The sequence below is a fragment of the Leguminivora glycinivorella genome, chromosome 6 (assembly GCF_023078275.1).
Source record: "Leguminivora glycinivorella isolate SPB_JAAS2020 chromosome 6, LegGlyc_1.1, whole genome shotgun sequence".
Lineage (NCBI taxonomy): Eukaryota > Metazoa > Arthropoda > Insecta > Lepidoptera > Tortricidae > Leguminivora > Leguminivora glycinivorella.
In genome coordinates, this window is record NC_062976.1 from 6,121,268 (window position 1) to 6,136,609 (window position 15,342).

The window sequence follows — 15,342 nt, forward strand, 5'->3', positions numbered from 1 at the left end:
AACCCGGGTCTCCAGCTAACGCGGCTGACGTGTTCGACCGCTACACCACCCCGACCGCCGATAAAATAATTTGATTTGTTCCCTACATCGATAGATGGCAGCACCATCTCTCTCGCTATATCGTAATCCTGCAAAAGGATTCATATAGGAGGTGCAAGCACAAATTGCTCGCCCTTAGAGTTGGTCAAAGGCGCCTAGCCTTCAGAGATAACATACACTAGAGAAATTTCGACGGGTACCTCGGCGGTCGGGGTGGTGTAGCGGTCGAACACGTCAGCCGCGTTAGCTGGAGACCCGGGTTCGATTCCCGGCTTCGCCACCAGTGGGCTTGATCGCTTTTTCTTTAGTGTATGGTATCTATTTCAGTTTATAATTTATATATAGTAGTGTTACTACTTAAAAAAAAAAACAAATCAAAAAATATCTAATAAAATAATTTGATTTGTTCCCTACATCGAAAAATATAAGTTCAGTATTTTTGGACGATCTACTTAACTGAATGCCATTTTTATATGTAGTCGTCATCCCTATTCCCAGGTAAACGGCGAGCGCAACCCCGAAGAAGTCTACAAGGACTTCCGCGCCGCCGTCCTCCAGATCCTGGGCTCGGTAGAGGACCAGTCGACCATGAACGGCGTCAGCGGCGTCGGCGTCGGCGCCGGCGGGATTCCCGGCGAGATCGTCGGCGTGGAGCCGGCGCAGCAGGCGGGCATGCGCGAGCGCGTGCGCGCGGAGGTGCTGCCGATTATGCCGAACGGGGACGCGAGAGTCGCTAGTCCGAAGGTTAGTAACTTAAGTACACAGGTTCATATTAAACACGAAACGATAAAAGTATGGAAAAAACAAAAGGAAATGAAAAACATTCCAAAAGTGTTTAATTTCATGGCAAGTATTAGATTAATGTGGTTCTGAAAAATCAAATTCGGAGTCTGTTAGACACCGGCTGCGATCAAAGATATGAATAATTTCATTTCTAAATTAAGTTACTAGCAAATTTACCGAGGAAGTGCATTTATATTAGAGTTGATGATTTTGAATTCAGATTGTACAGAAATTAAAAAAAAACCCTCCATCCTACTCCATCTCACTGATTTCCTATTATGGTGATCCGAGAACAATGGGAACATGCGTCGAATCATTCCTTATCATTAGCCGATTCATCTGCTTTTGCCAAAGTAAACTAGGTTACCCTTTCCGGTTACCAGAAACTATGAAATACTAAGCCTGATCATTTGTTTTGGTCCCGGGATAGATGGGTACACAACGCGCACCGATACCAATTCAAAGAGAAAATTCCCGGCCTGAAGTCCTGCCTATAGCCCATATTGGCAACGGAGATATACCCAGAATGGTTAGCCCTAAGGTTAGTTTTCTGTGGTTGACTCTTATCTCTCACTCTCTCTTCTCTGTGTCTCACTTTTCACCGATTATTTATTTTCGTACCTGTCCCTGGATAGGTGGGTATCCAACGCGAACCAGTTCAGAGAGAGGAGTCGAGGCCTGAAGTCCTGCCTTTAGCCCATATTGGCAACGGAATTATACCCAGAATGGTTAGCCCTAAGGTCAGTTTTATGTGGTGTAGACTATTGTCTCTTTCACTTTCATCCTCTCTGTATTTCTCACATTTCACTGGCTATAGGTATTTTAGCCTGAGGTTAATTTTCTGTTCGGATCTTCTCTATCCTTCTCTTTTCTATCCTGTACCTTCTGTTTCTACTTTTGGCGTTTTTGCTGTGTGTTTTTTTCTCCTTTAGTACTACGTTAAGGCAGTTTTGTTACTTTTTCGTATACGTATGTATATTTTTAGCGTAGTATAGTATACTATAGTACAGCGTATTAAGTATGTAAGTATACATTTAAGTGTTCTCAAACAAATATTGTCGATTGCACTGACAGGTTATTAAGTAGAAAAATACATGGGAATAGTTTTCGTAATAGTTAAACAATGTCCTTTTAAACTGAGATAGATTAGTATACTATACATGTTATCTTAAGGTGGCTCGCCTAGGTTACCCGAAGCTCAGGCTGCGTTAGATGGCGTTAATCTGCAAATTACCAGTCTTATTTTTTTTGTGGAGTCGTACAGGCATTTATATACTTTCAATTATGCTTCGCGAACATTTAATATTAAAATTGACGTATTACAACAACCATTAAACTACTCATTGTAACGTTAATCCCCTCAATGTAGATAAATTTACTATTTTACACTATTTTTAAGTACCACTCACACATACAAACAGTGTTTTTGTATCCCTTCTAGTCGATAATTTCACGCGGCGACAGCTTGTTTAAATAGCCTTGCGGTAAATACGTGCCATCGCATGATTTGCATGGAAGTACTGGGTTCGAATCCAGGACTTTTTCTCTTTTTTTTTTGTTTTATTATTATACATAACTGTATATGTTTTCCACAAAAAAAGATTAAAAACCTATTCTCTTAAATGGTTATAATTTTTGGGTTCGTCCAACTCAGTATTTCTAACATAATTATCCTAATGCGATATTTTAAAAAATCCCAAAAAGTATAGAAAAATTTTAGTTTCTAAACTACGATGCGAATGATTTTTTTTTCTAATTGTTTATTTTCGATGGAGCAAGGGTATTCAAATCGCTTTTGAAATCTTAAATTAGTAAATGAAAATGCAATAGTTAACTGAGTAACGTAATGCTTTAAAAACTCAAGTGGACTTTTTTATCTAAGGAGTAATTTCGAGAAAATATTGTATTTAGCGAGGGTATTAAAAGTTGTGTTTTATATCTCAACTTAATAAATAGAAAATGAAAATGACAATAAAAAAATTAATATGTTCTCTAAGATAAAATTGATACCTTCGGCTCTCTATTCTTGCTCGGTCAATAAAAAATACGAAACTTATATCCAAAAAAATACAAAAAGTTTATAGAATCCTGGGATTCAAACGCAGTTTCACTGCGTGACAGGCGACTGTTCACCAACGACGCCATTACATAACATGCTGTTACCGACGAAATTAGGCTATACATATATAATTATTTAAAAATAAATAATAATGTCAAATCCATACTAATATTAGAATATTACAAATGGGAAAGGGTATGTGTCTGTTTGTTTGTCCGTCTTTCACGGCAAAACTACAAAATTACAATGTGCAAAAGCTACCCATATTCTTGCTATTATATTCTTGTATATAACCATTTAGTTGTTGAAGAAAAACATTCACACAACAACAACATAGGTCAACCAGCTCAGTAAATGCAAGGAGTACAGCACATTACTAATACTATGCCCACACTATGACCTATGTATAATGTATTATACCAGACGTGTAATATTTTATTTTATCAACAAAGGCATAATACAGGATTGTATTGTATTTTTGTATGAAAATAAAAAATAGGAAAGCAATATAGTAATAGTTAAATATTCCATTAAAAAAATAAAAAATACTTAATAAATCCATAAAAGTTCAAATGATTAAAAAAAAACTTCGGAATCGAACCCACGATCTTCTGCATCATAGTCGGTCGTTTGACCGAGACGCCGTTTCGATTTACATTAGCAGTGTCGAAATACACGATATGTATCTTTGTTGACAAAATGCGTCATTATTTCTGAGTCTGCTTGAGTTAACTAAAATAATTACTTTAAATAATTACTCGTCAAGAGCCAAATGTCACTGATGACAATGTCAACTAAAAATGCGCGAAATATGACGGCTCTGTGTCTGTACACAAAATTTGGCACGCACATTTACGTAAAATTAATAAAAAATTCACATGAATTTGTCCATGATTTCTGTATCAAACAATGTATTTCATTCACTACCGCGACGACGGATAATGTATAGTAGATGTATGCACATATTTTTATTTAGTTGTAGTGTGCGGTGACTAAATAAATGGTAGATGTTATTTGTATGGAAAGCGAGCCACCTTAAGTTGTGACATTTAGAGTCATTTGTACCTCTAAAGTAATTTTAGACGTTGATTTTTATGTCTGTTTGTACTTTTTTTTATATTATGTGTAGTTTTAGTTGTAATTCGACTTGAAGAGACCTTATACATCTCTAATAAATGGTAGTATTAGCGTTATACATTAGGTAAACTTAGTATTGTATCAATTGTGTAATTTAAATTCAAATATAAAAATTATGTTAAAATGTATGTGACGTGTAAAAGTGCCCCTGTGGCCTATTTGCTGAATAAATATTTTGAATTTTTAGAAAGTCACACTCTCCATTAATTTAACTCTTTGTTCAACATTTCTGCTAAGAGAGACAAAAAACCGATATTTCACCTTAATTTATTTATTGAAAATGAAGTATTTCGTACTTACCTCAGCCTATTAAGAATCCTTATAGGCCAGACAATATTCGGAAACATGTGTTTGAGGCTAGCCCTTGACCCACTCACGTACGGGTGTAGGCGTGTAGGCGGGTGCCTAGCCGAAATGACAATGACGCTAGACGTCGATCGAAACGCCTGGCTCTGTCGCGTCAATACGCAAGAGCGATAGAGATAGCTAACTACGATAACGATATTATCGTAGGCGTTTGTGCATTTGGTTACGCACCCTGGCGCTCCCAGTCTAAGTTATCGATGTTTATCGTATCCATTGTCTCTTAGGGCCAGTTACCTATTTACTTACGTCGATAGTCTACTTATTAACAGTAATTTTGCTACTGTATACTTAAAGCTTGAAACGTGGTAGTTTTGGATTTGGCAAACAATCGGACGTACCTGGGTGGCAGCCGAATGGCACAAGTGCTCACGAAACGGATATCTATCTCTATCGCGTGGCGCGACAGAGCCAATCGCTTTCGTTTGGCGTCGAGACATTCGGCTACCTGGTAGGTAAATGTAGTTTGTTGAAAATATGTATGAAAAAATTCTCGATCACTGGAAAAAAAACTTGGAAGTACTTAACTTAAAAATTAGATGCGTAAGCTGAAGATGTATGATGTATTTTAATAGCGGATCAGGGTGCGTAGCCCAATGGCACAAACGCTCACGAAACGAAACGCTAGTAGATATCTATCTCTATCGCTCTTGCGTATTGGCGCGACAGAGCCAGACTACATTTCGCGGCGTTTCGTTTTCGTTTCGCGTTGGAGAAATCCAGGTCTCGTGCTGCCACCCGCAATTTTCTTTTGACGCCAATCGATCTTAGTTCTTTGGATCAAAAACGTGCATGGAACAAAAAAATCCTGCAAGAAAAACCACAAATTGACAAAAAAAAACGTTTACAATTAGTATGCGAATTAAAACTTTTCACATGATCACATGATTTCAATTTATATCGTTAATCAGTATCAAACGCATCACCTTTAATAGATTTTTTCCACAGTTTTATTCCATAATAGATTAAATTCCTGTTACCATAATTGTTGCTTATTGCATGTAGGCCATCTTTTGTATTCTTCACTGTCCTAATTCTATAACAATGGCTCAAGTTGATCCATTTTTGTGAAAAAGTCTTCAGACAATACAACAAAAGGGATCATTTATCACGTCTCATAGAGTCCGCGACAGAAGGTTATCGGGTACGATTTTTATAGTCGAATGCAGTCGAATTAAGTAGCCCCAATGCGCAAAACGATTTTTTAACCGCCTCTCTTATACATAAAACGAGGTAACGAAATTTCGATGTTAATTTTTTGCGATAGACTTCTTTATTCTCATTGATATTTCATATTGTTCTACTAGGTACGTATGCTGTATTAGCTATTCGGTTGTTGCTTGTTTCTTTTTCTCTCCTTTAAATCTTATTTTACCTTTTACTCTCTCAGATTTTTTTATCTAACGTGAATAAAGTATCTTTAGTATTTGATTATTTGGTTTTAATTTAGTGTCATATTCATCATTCCAGGCTGAAGTGATAAGAGTGAAAGGCGCCTCAACGACACCCGGCATCTTGTGGGTGGTGGGAGGACCGGGTAGCAACAAAGCAGCGCTGTGTCAGCGATGTGTGACTCTTCGACCAGGATGGACGCACTTCAGGTATTTCCCAAAAACTTATTTTGCTTTTAATTTTATAGATACAAAAGCAATTTTCTCAATTTGGTGCCGTGACCAGGATTAATATAAAAATTTGAAAGTTTCCTCTATTTTATTCAAATATGAAATATAACATCCTTCTGTAGCAATATTTATTCCTAAAGTCCCGGATTTGTAAGTTCACATTTTTGACACATTTGTTTTGAAGTAGGATTGTCGAACTAACGAAACAAATTACCATGAAACACGAAATGACAGCCACTGCAAGATAAATTAATATCGTAAAATACTCACTAACAAAGATCCGCAACAATGTAATATGTGTTAGATTATGTTTAAAGTAAAAATTTTTTTATATTACATGAAAACACGTATTGTGGATGTTGTTCAAAAAGAGGTTCTTACAGCTCTGGGACAATAAGTTCGGCATCAATTGTGGATTTCGTCAAAACTGTCAATAAAAATGCTTAAAACAAATCACGAAAAGAACTGTTTTCTTAATTTTACAGCCTCGGTCAACGCCTACGGTCCCTCGCTGACGCTGGCGGCGGGCCGGCGTCAGACGGGGCGCTAGCCCGCACCGCCATCAGCGGGGGCGAGCTGGCTCCGCGGGACCTGGTGACGCAGCTGGTGCGAACAGCTGTGGTGGAGGGTGGGAGAGGGACGGGGCTGCTGCTGGATGGCTATCCGAGGGATTTGGAGCAGATGGAGCAGTTCCAAAAAGAGGTGGGTAGTATATTTCAACGATTAAAAAAGATTATACTTCAGGGGCGAGAGTCTTCAGACCAATCTAGGACGCGCCTAAATCCTTCGACTATATGTCATCACTTTACGAAGGACCGCAAGAAAAAAATGCAAGCATTGATGTGATAGTACCTAGTTCGTATATAAATGACTATCACCACTAACCTACCGACTAATCATGTTCATCGCATTACTAACAACAATTATTTTGGTACCAGTTCCGCGTATCACCGCGCATGGTTCTCCTGGACTGCTCAAAGCTGCAACTCGGTCGCGGGCGAAGAGATGATTCCGTGGCGGCCTTCCGGCGGCGGCTGGAGGTGTTTAGAGAGCTCAGCCTGCCTATGCTGAAGACTCTGGACCAGCACCATCGACTTGTTATTGTGAGTGCCTTCTGTCACCAGTTATAAGTTGTTCTGGACTGCTCTAAGGTCCAACTCGGTCGCGGACGTAGAGATGACTTCGTGGCGGCCTTTCGACGGCAACTGCCTCCAGTTGCAGTATTTAGAGAACTCAGTCTGCCCATGCTGAAGACTGCACCATCGACTTGTTATCGTGAGTACCTTCGGTCACCAGTTTTATCATGATTCTCTCCTCGTAATTGCACAAAGACGTGAACACTCCATGCAGGCTTTCCAGCGGTGGCTCGAGCCACCAGAAACATCCTGTTATCGTGAATGCCTTCTGTCACAAGGGTTCCCTTAAACTGAAACGACTCCATGATGGCCTTCCGGCCACGGCTAGAGATATTTAAAAATATTTTAAGCGGGTTACTCACGTGTTATGTCGATATAGCGTTCATCATGTTTGTTTATGCGTCGCGCTCGACATGTAAAGGCGGGGTCGCTACTGAGAAAGATCCTCGAAAATGGATCGAAACATGTCGAACGCTATATCGACTTAACACGTGAGTAACCCGCTTAAAATACTTTTTAAATATGTTTGAGTCTCACGGGAGTTTTATAGTCAAAATAGCTAGAGATGTTTAGCGAGCTCAGTTTGCCTGTTGAAGACTTTGGACCAGCAACATCGGCTCGTCATAGTGAATTAATGAACTTGGCCACTAGTTCCACTTGTCCTCTTGGTGAAAGTGTTCTCTCCCATATACACTGCTGCAGTAATTTTTTGTTTTCCGTAACAGGTGGACGGCGATACAGACTCGTCTGACGTACAAGCGGAGTTCATGAAAGTAGTCCAAGAAGAAATGGAGAAAGCAGAAGCCATCGCTACAATGCCACCGGAGCCGACGGAGATGCCAACTACGCCCAAATCAGGTACCTACACTAACCTACTAAATCTAATCTAATCTAGGGTGATTGGGATAGCGTTGGTGATCCAATGTAAATCATTAAAAAAATATTAAACGGATTTTTTTATATGTTTGAAGTGAATCTTCTAATCTAATGCGACTTCCAACTGACAGCGTCAAACGTTTAACGCTCAGTGTTGCCAGGAGTATGGCAAAAATATGACAATTTTGGAAGTTTGTTTTTTTAATAATTTGAGCAATTAGCAATGTGAAATATTTTAAACAGTAAAAAGGTGGAAGTAACTAAACGCAAAAACGGGACAGTCACTTGACAGAATGTTTACTTTTAGATTATACATTGTGTTACTGAGTGAAGTAATTGTTTTTTTCATAAATTTTTTTCGTGTCCAGCATAACAAAGATACTCTAGCGTCTCTTTACGTCGTAATCAGAGGACCTACCAAAAGCGTTCAACATGTTTTGTCCCTATTTCACTTGTGAACAAATGTATTTTACAAGTGCGACACTTAATATAGTATTTTAGCATTACAGGTTCGTAAGGTTCCTTAAAACTCCGAAGGAAAATAACTTCGCACTACATCTGTTGTTAGTTGTTCTTAAAGTTCTTACGGGCTTTCTGCAAAAAGAACATAAAAACCATATTGTAATCGTTCTGTTCCGTTAATTTATAAAATTCAATGTTTTCAATATGTATAATGATAATATTTATGTTTTATTATTAAGTCTGCTTTTATTTATTTAGAATTGTATTATTTTACTATCTCATAATTTCTCTGTAATGTGTGTACTTTCGTGGTTTCACTCGATATGACCCTGGGGAAGAGCGTTGGCCCTGAGGCAGAGGGGTAGGTAGGTGTGGGAGGGTCAATCGCCGATCAGTACATAATAAAAAAAAAAAACACCATACTGAGTCAGGACCATTTCGTGGCAAATATGTACCTATATACATATGTAGTGCGAAAAGGGTTTCCTTCGGAAACGTTCGTATTTGTCATGCTAGTTCAGTCAATGTCAGTACATCTTGTACTGACACTGACTGAAATAGCATGATACGTTCTTATGTTTCCGTAACAATACGAAGGTGAATCTTTTTGCACTACATCTGTACCTACTTAATTATTTTTTGTAATCTGTAAATAATTTTCTGTTGTTCTTTTCTGTACGTGTAACTTTGTTTATTTTGTCAATGTTATGCCATAAATAAAAATATTTCTATTTCTATTTTTTTCCATAGACATGTCGTCGTCAATGCAGCAGTTCACCCACGCCATGTCTCGCATGGGCGAGAACCTAGCCAACGGCTTCGCCAACGGCGGCCTGCGGAACGGGACCGTGGGCAACGGGACCATTCCCAACGGGAACGTGGGCAATGGGTTCATTGGCATGGCCAATAATAAGGTACCTTTTTATTTATTTTATGACTAGCTTTTGCCCGAGGCTTCGCTCGCATTAAATTGCGGGATGCTCTATACAATCTTCTACCCCCCATTTTAGGGAAGTAAGGGGGTTATAAAGAGACAAAAATAGCCTATGTTACTTTTCATCCCTTCAACTATTTTCAATCAAATCTTCACGTCAATTCGTCGCTCCTTTTTGCTGTGAAAGACGGACAAACAAACAGACACACGCACTTTCTCATTTATAATATTAATAAAGTATGGATATGTCAGTAGTTCGTTTAGAGTTCTTCCACAACTCTAAAATATCATAGTTTCCGTAACTTATTGGAAAACTTTCGTACAGAATCGAAAACTCCGCCTACCATTACCGTGCCTGTATTTATTTCTCACGCTTCTTTTTTTACAGGTAAAACCAGTAATAAATAATGTAGCAAAAATCCCAACTGTGTCCCAAATGACCCACGAAGAGGTCAGAAGACTCTACGAACAGAGCTCAGGAGAGGTGATGACCCTTAACACACACATGTGAATTGATAACATTAACTTTAAGAACAATAAAACCTAGGTGTTTGGTTTCGTAAAATCTAGTCTGAATCGAGCTATCTTTACACTGCCGCTCTAAAAAAAACAAGTGAAGATTAGAAAGCCCTATCAGTTTCAAATCCTTGACACGGACGGATCAAGTCAGATAATAACAATAGGCTACTAGACTCATATCTAATTTGGCACAACAAATGATTGTATTCAGTAATATTTGGCATAAGAAACCAATATTTAATGATTTTGGGTATTAAATGTGTACGATGATTACGTATTTTTAATTTAAAAATCTGAGTATTTTTTTAAAATTTTGGCCATCGAAAACGCTGTCGGCCGTGTAGTGACGTCATAGAATTCATGTCAAATCAACCACTGACATAATGACCTTTATGCCTCGTACTTAAAGTGTCAGAAAGTGATGTTTTCGCACTGAATGACTTCATTCACAGAAAATCTATAGATGACATGGCTGATGTTGTTTTTGCCTAATTAGGTACGTAAAAGTATTCTTTAAAAATATTTTTTGCGGTTTATAAGTCATAATAAAATATAGTGATATTTTTTTTCGGCTAATTGGACAGTAAAGTAAGTAATAACATAAGACAAACTTTTAAAAAGGGTCAAGTAGCCTATAACAACACGTAATAATAACAAAATCAAGTTATAAAGGTCATTTGGATGACCCAAAGAGAATAATTATGTCTGCGGTCACATCTAATCGCCACAACGAACACGACTCTTCATACATTTTGTATGGGTCGCGGAAATTAGATCACATATTTTTGAGCACACTTGCTGCCTATTCAGTGGTGACGACCTTTGCGCGGAGCAATAGGACTCAATGTCAGCTGCTCGCGTGCGGTCCGTTTGTTAATATAGGTATGTATTATGAAAAGCTGCATTTTGTGAATCAATGAAGTGAGCCTTATGTACTTGTACTATTATATATTCTGTTATTAAAGATAAATCTTTCAGTCTCGCAGAGAGTATCGACTATCGATAGATATAGTGGTCGATAAAGAGCTAAGCATTCTTTACCTCGCCATCTAGGTTTTATTATTCTAATCTATCCCCACGCAATAAGGTATATAATACCAGTGCAGAACTCGTAAGAGGTGAAGTGCCGAATATGTTTAACACATAAGTATAAAATTAAGTTAAAGGATTTTTAAAGATTTTACTAAAAATAAGACAAATTAGTACAGTAAAGTGTTAGTATACTTATCAGTTAAGTGGCAACTTTGTTATTATTTTAAATAATTGATCGTAAGGCATGATTTAGACGGCGAGCGAACTCGCATGCGATTTTAGGTACATTGCGGGCTGTTGAGGTTACATACAATTTTGCACAGCCATCAAATACCGCAATGTAATAAAATGTCATATGCGAGTTCTTCTACCGTCTAAATGGGCCCTAAGGGTATATGGTTCTAAAAATCTTTTAGTGTTTTTTTATTGTAAAGTTTAATATTTATAAATGTTTATATGGTATAAAATTGATTTTATATTCATAGTCAAAAGTCAAAGAGAAAACAGCGATATCTGCGGCCTATTTCACAACAGTGACTATTGTCGCTCGACAGTGACACTTCGTCGGTCATTGCCTATTCAACAAGGAGATATTAACGCCTGAGTAATAATGTAACTTATCAATCCAGAAATAAGCACAAAATTGGCAGTATCAAATGTCACTGTGGTGAAATAACCCACTGAAGAGGCAGTTTCACAGTGAAACACTGAAAGTAGTTCACTATGGGGCAAATGCCACTCTCGTAGACTGTTAAAAATGACCCTTTATATATTTTTTTAATATACATGTACAATTCAAGGTGCACAAAATCAAACATACACCGGTAGATACATGCAACATATTTCGTTGTATTTTATATGTTAATTATTTACAACTATTTTTATTCAGTTGTGTATGTAAATGTAAATCGTGGACCAGTCAACTGATTCTTTTATACTGTAATCTAAGTAAAACGCACACTAAATAACTATGTATACGTAAGTGCCTTAGTGCAAGATCTATTTTTTAGAATTTAAATAAGTACTTATAATTACTAGGTTATGTACCTATTATAAGGGATCAAATTGGGCTAGGCTTTAAAATGTAGTGTTAAATTGTAAGGATGAATCCTAATAATTTAGAATATTTCAATGCTACAGTTTATGCAGGGTGACAAATAAAAAATATGAACCTGCATTTTAACTAGTGTTTAAATAATATACACGTAAATTATAAAGAGGTCGATTTATTGTAAACATACCAGTTTTGATATTATTGGTATTAAATTTCTGAATTATTCCTTTTCTTTCACGATTGCCTCATTATTTTTTACATCCTTGGTGTCACCCTGTATTGTATCTACACTTAATTACTTACAACATAAATGTAAACTAATCAGTATCATGATTTCTCTAAATAATTTTAATACCTAAGCCTTAGTATTCATAACTTTCACGTACTAAAAACTTAAAAATGTAGTTCTTGTGTCTTTCACTACAAGACAAATAGCCGTACAACTCAATAAGTAAAAAATGTATAATTATATTATACACTCCTTACTCATAAACGTTCACTAAATTTATCAAGCCGATAAAGTTCGTTTGTCCCTTTCCGACGTATTGGTGTGATAGAAAGGGACAAACGAGCTTTATCGGCTTGATAACTTTCGTCAACGTTTATGAATAAGGAACACAGAAGGTTTATACACTTAGATACTAACATAAAATGCTCATTTGTAAAACTCTATATAGTAAAGATTACTAACAAAAGACAGTCAAAGTTTTAAACATCGATACATACCAATTGTTTTAAACATAAATACACGACCTTGATACTCATACTTTTATATACACGGTGAAATAAAAAGGACCGTTCAAATATTGAATCGTGACTTTTGAGGTCATAATGAACAAGATTTATTATGGGACCAATGCTGAAATCGCAAAAAAATATTTGGCTGCTTCATACATTTCGACTGTCATGATGTCGTTCATTTCTATGGAACAGCCAATTTTTTTTCGCGATTTCAGCATTGGTCCCATATGTTCATTATGACCTTAAAAGTCACTATGCCAAGTTTGAACGGTCCTTTTTATTTCACCGTGTATATCAAAGTATGACTATCAAGGTCGTGTCACTATTTAACACCTTGACTGAACAATAAACACGACTTAAACTATACGGCATCATATGAAACAATAAAATAATACTTCAAGAATACACATGAGTACATTTACAAACTTTATAATTGAAACGGTTTGTAAAATAATAGGGATTCTGTTTCACCACGATTAAGTTGTTAAGCTTGTTTTTATGAAGAAGACTTTTTTGTGATCGGTAACTTACACATTTATGTTTGTGAAGTTTAATAAAACCTTAATTTAAGTAGTTGAAATATGGTCTCAAATCCCTAAAATACAGGTTTATTTAACTTGCACTGTAAAATGAAATGTTCTGTTTTAAAAAGTTTTACTGCATTAAACAATTTAAGCGGTCATGATTGAAAAATATGTGTGCGACCTAATTGCCACGTTTCATACAAATTGTATAAAAAGAGTCATGGAAATTAGGCGCAAGCGCAAGGAGGTAGTACTCGCACTACACATTATTTTATATAAACTGAATTATATTATTTTGCTAGTGGATTGTTTGTCTCATTATTGTAAAATTGTATGTATTACGTATTTGTTTATACGCTTAGATTATATTAATAAATACCTTTTTAAGTTATTGTGCCTTCTGTTGTTGATGTAGAAAAACTTTTATATCGATGCTTTTTGTATCGTAAGCTTATTGTGAAGATTTAGTAGTTAATTTATTAAATAGCTCATAAGTTACCTATATAACTAGGTTACCTATATCACGTAGTTAGAATATTAAGTACACAAAGGGGCCAATATAGATTAGAATTAGAAAATATAGATAGTTTAGATCAAATAATATCACTGTTGCTATACGGTTCAACTGGGAGTGTTACTGTAAAATTACTGTAGGACTGGTCCTGAGGCCAATTCAAACTTATATTTCCACATTTAAATGAAAATACACAATTTTATATTAATTCACCAGCATGTCTCGTTCGCCAGTTGATAATAAAATATCAATCCGATATCACTTTGGTGTATATGTTCGAATCAGTTTCATGGTTTCTAAAAAAAGTAAATATAAAACCTATACACCTACTATCTCAAAAATTAATTGCTCACATATTAGAAAAATCTGCAAGATACACAGACCCTTTACATTATGAGATTTATGAGAAATTTTAATTGTCAATTAAATATATTTTGTTATTTTAAAAATCCGTGCAGCTTCATACGAGAAAATACTCAATTTAAATATGCCAATGGCACGTAAATTAAAAAAAAACCTTCATGCCGAATGGCACTTCTGCGACGCGAAACGAAAACAAAACGCCACGAAAGGTAGTCTGGCTCTGTCGCGCCAATACGCAAGAGCGATAGAGATAGATAGCTACGAGCGTTTCGTTTCGTGAGCGTTTGTGCATTCGGCTATGCACCCAGATATTTTAAACTCATTTGATGCGTAGGAGTGCTACGCGAGCTACAACGTAGCCCGTAGCACGGTTTTCCCTTACGCGGTGAAATCCGTGCGTAGACGCATAAAGAATTGTTTAGTCTGAAAATGGCTACGCACAATAATATGCTTATATGCCGATAGTCGTCCCGGGTTCGTATCCCGGAAAGGGCACTTATTTGCGTACCTAGGATAAAGCACGCCACATACAGTCTGAAAAAATCATAATCTGAATAAAGATTTGCATGAAACTTGTCAGTTCAAACTTACAGATCTGTCTGAACTGTTTGAACTGACAGGTTGCATACAAATCTTTTTTCAGATTATGAATTTTTCAAACTGTCTGTGGCGTGCCTAACTCGGGGCATGTTCTAGAGATTTGATATCGATAAAAAAGATGTCGGTATAAATAGCTATTTATGATGCTAATTGAAAATTCTCGATTACTATAGAAAGGTTTGATTTAATATCACAGAGATCTTGGGATAAAAAATATTGTTTTTTGATAATTAAAAGTATTTAAACGCACTTTGAACATCAAGTGTTGGTCTAACATAACTTATACTTAGTGCCCTATAAACAATCTAAAATTTGCTCGTAATGCTCGTTTTAATTTTAAAATAAAGAGAAAATTAATAATATATTTCTAGAACATTTGTATATGTTGACAGTATCGATATATTAAATTTTCGATAAAATATTTTGCTACATCATTTTAGTATAAGTTCCCTGAGTTATCCCAGGTATGCTTATTTGTGTGACGATCACATATATATAGTTTTTTTTTTAGTTATGGGTGTTTTCTGCGTAAACACGTATACATCTCGACGCCTAATACCCATACCTACTTATTAAGCTATGTT

The 15,342-nt window shown here is 36.4% G+C and overlaps 1 protein-coding gene across 1 annotated transcript in view; it reads left to right on the forward strand.

The window, feature by feature from the left end:
• Window positions 1–10,171, forward strand: part of LOC125227446 (adenylate kinase isoenzyme 5) — a 55,256-nt gene extending 45,085 nt beyond the window's left edge. The window contains exons 6-12 of the mRNA XM_048131765.1: window positions 538–783; window positions 5,852–5,982; window positions 6,489–6,705; window positions 6,942–7,106; window positions 7,865–7,997; window positions 9,228–9,391; window positions 9,800–10,171. Of these exons, the coding sequence (XP_047987722.1) occupies window positions 538–783; window positions 5,852–5,982; window positions 6,489–6,705; window positions 6,942–7,106; window positions 7,865–7,997; window positions 9,228–9,391; window positions 9,800–9,922 (1,179 nt within the window). The 3' untranslated portion in view covers window positions 9,923–10,171. The remainder of the gene's footprint in view (window positions 1–537; window positions 784–5,851; window positions 5,983–6,488; window positions 6,706–6,941; window positions 7,107–7,864; window positions 7,998–9,227; window positions 9,392–9,799) is intronic.
• The last annotated feature ends 5,171 nt before the right edge of the window (window positions 10,172–15,342 follow it).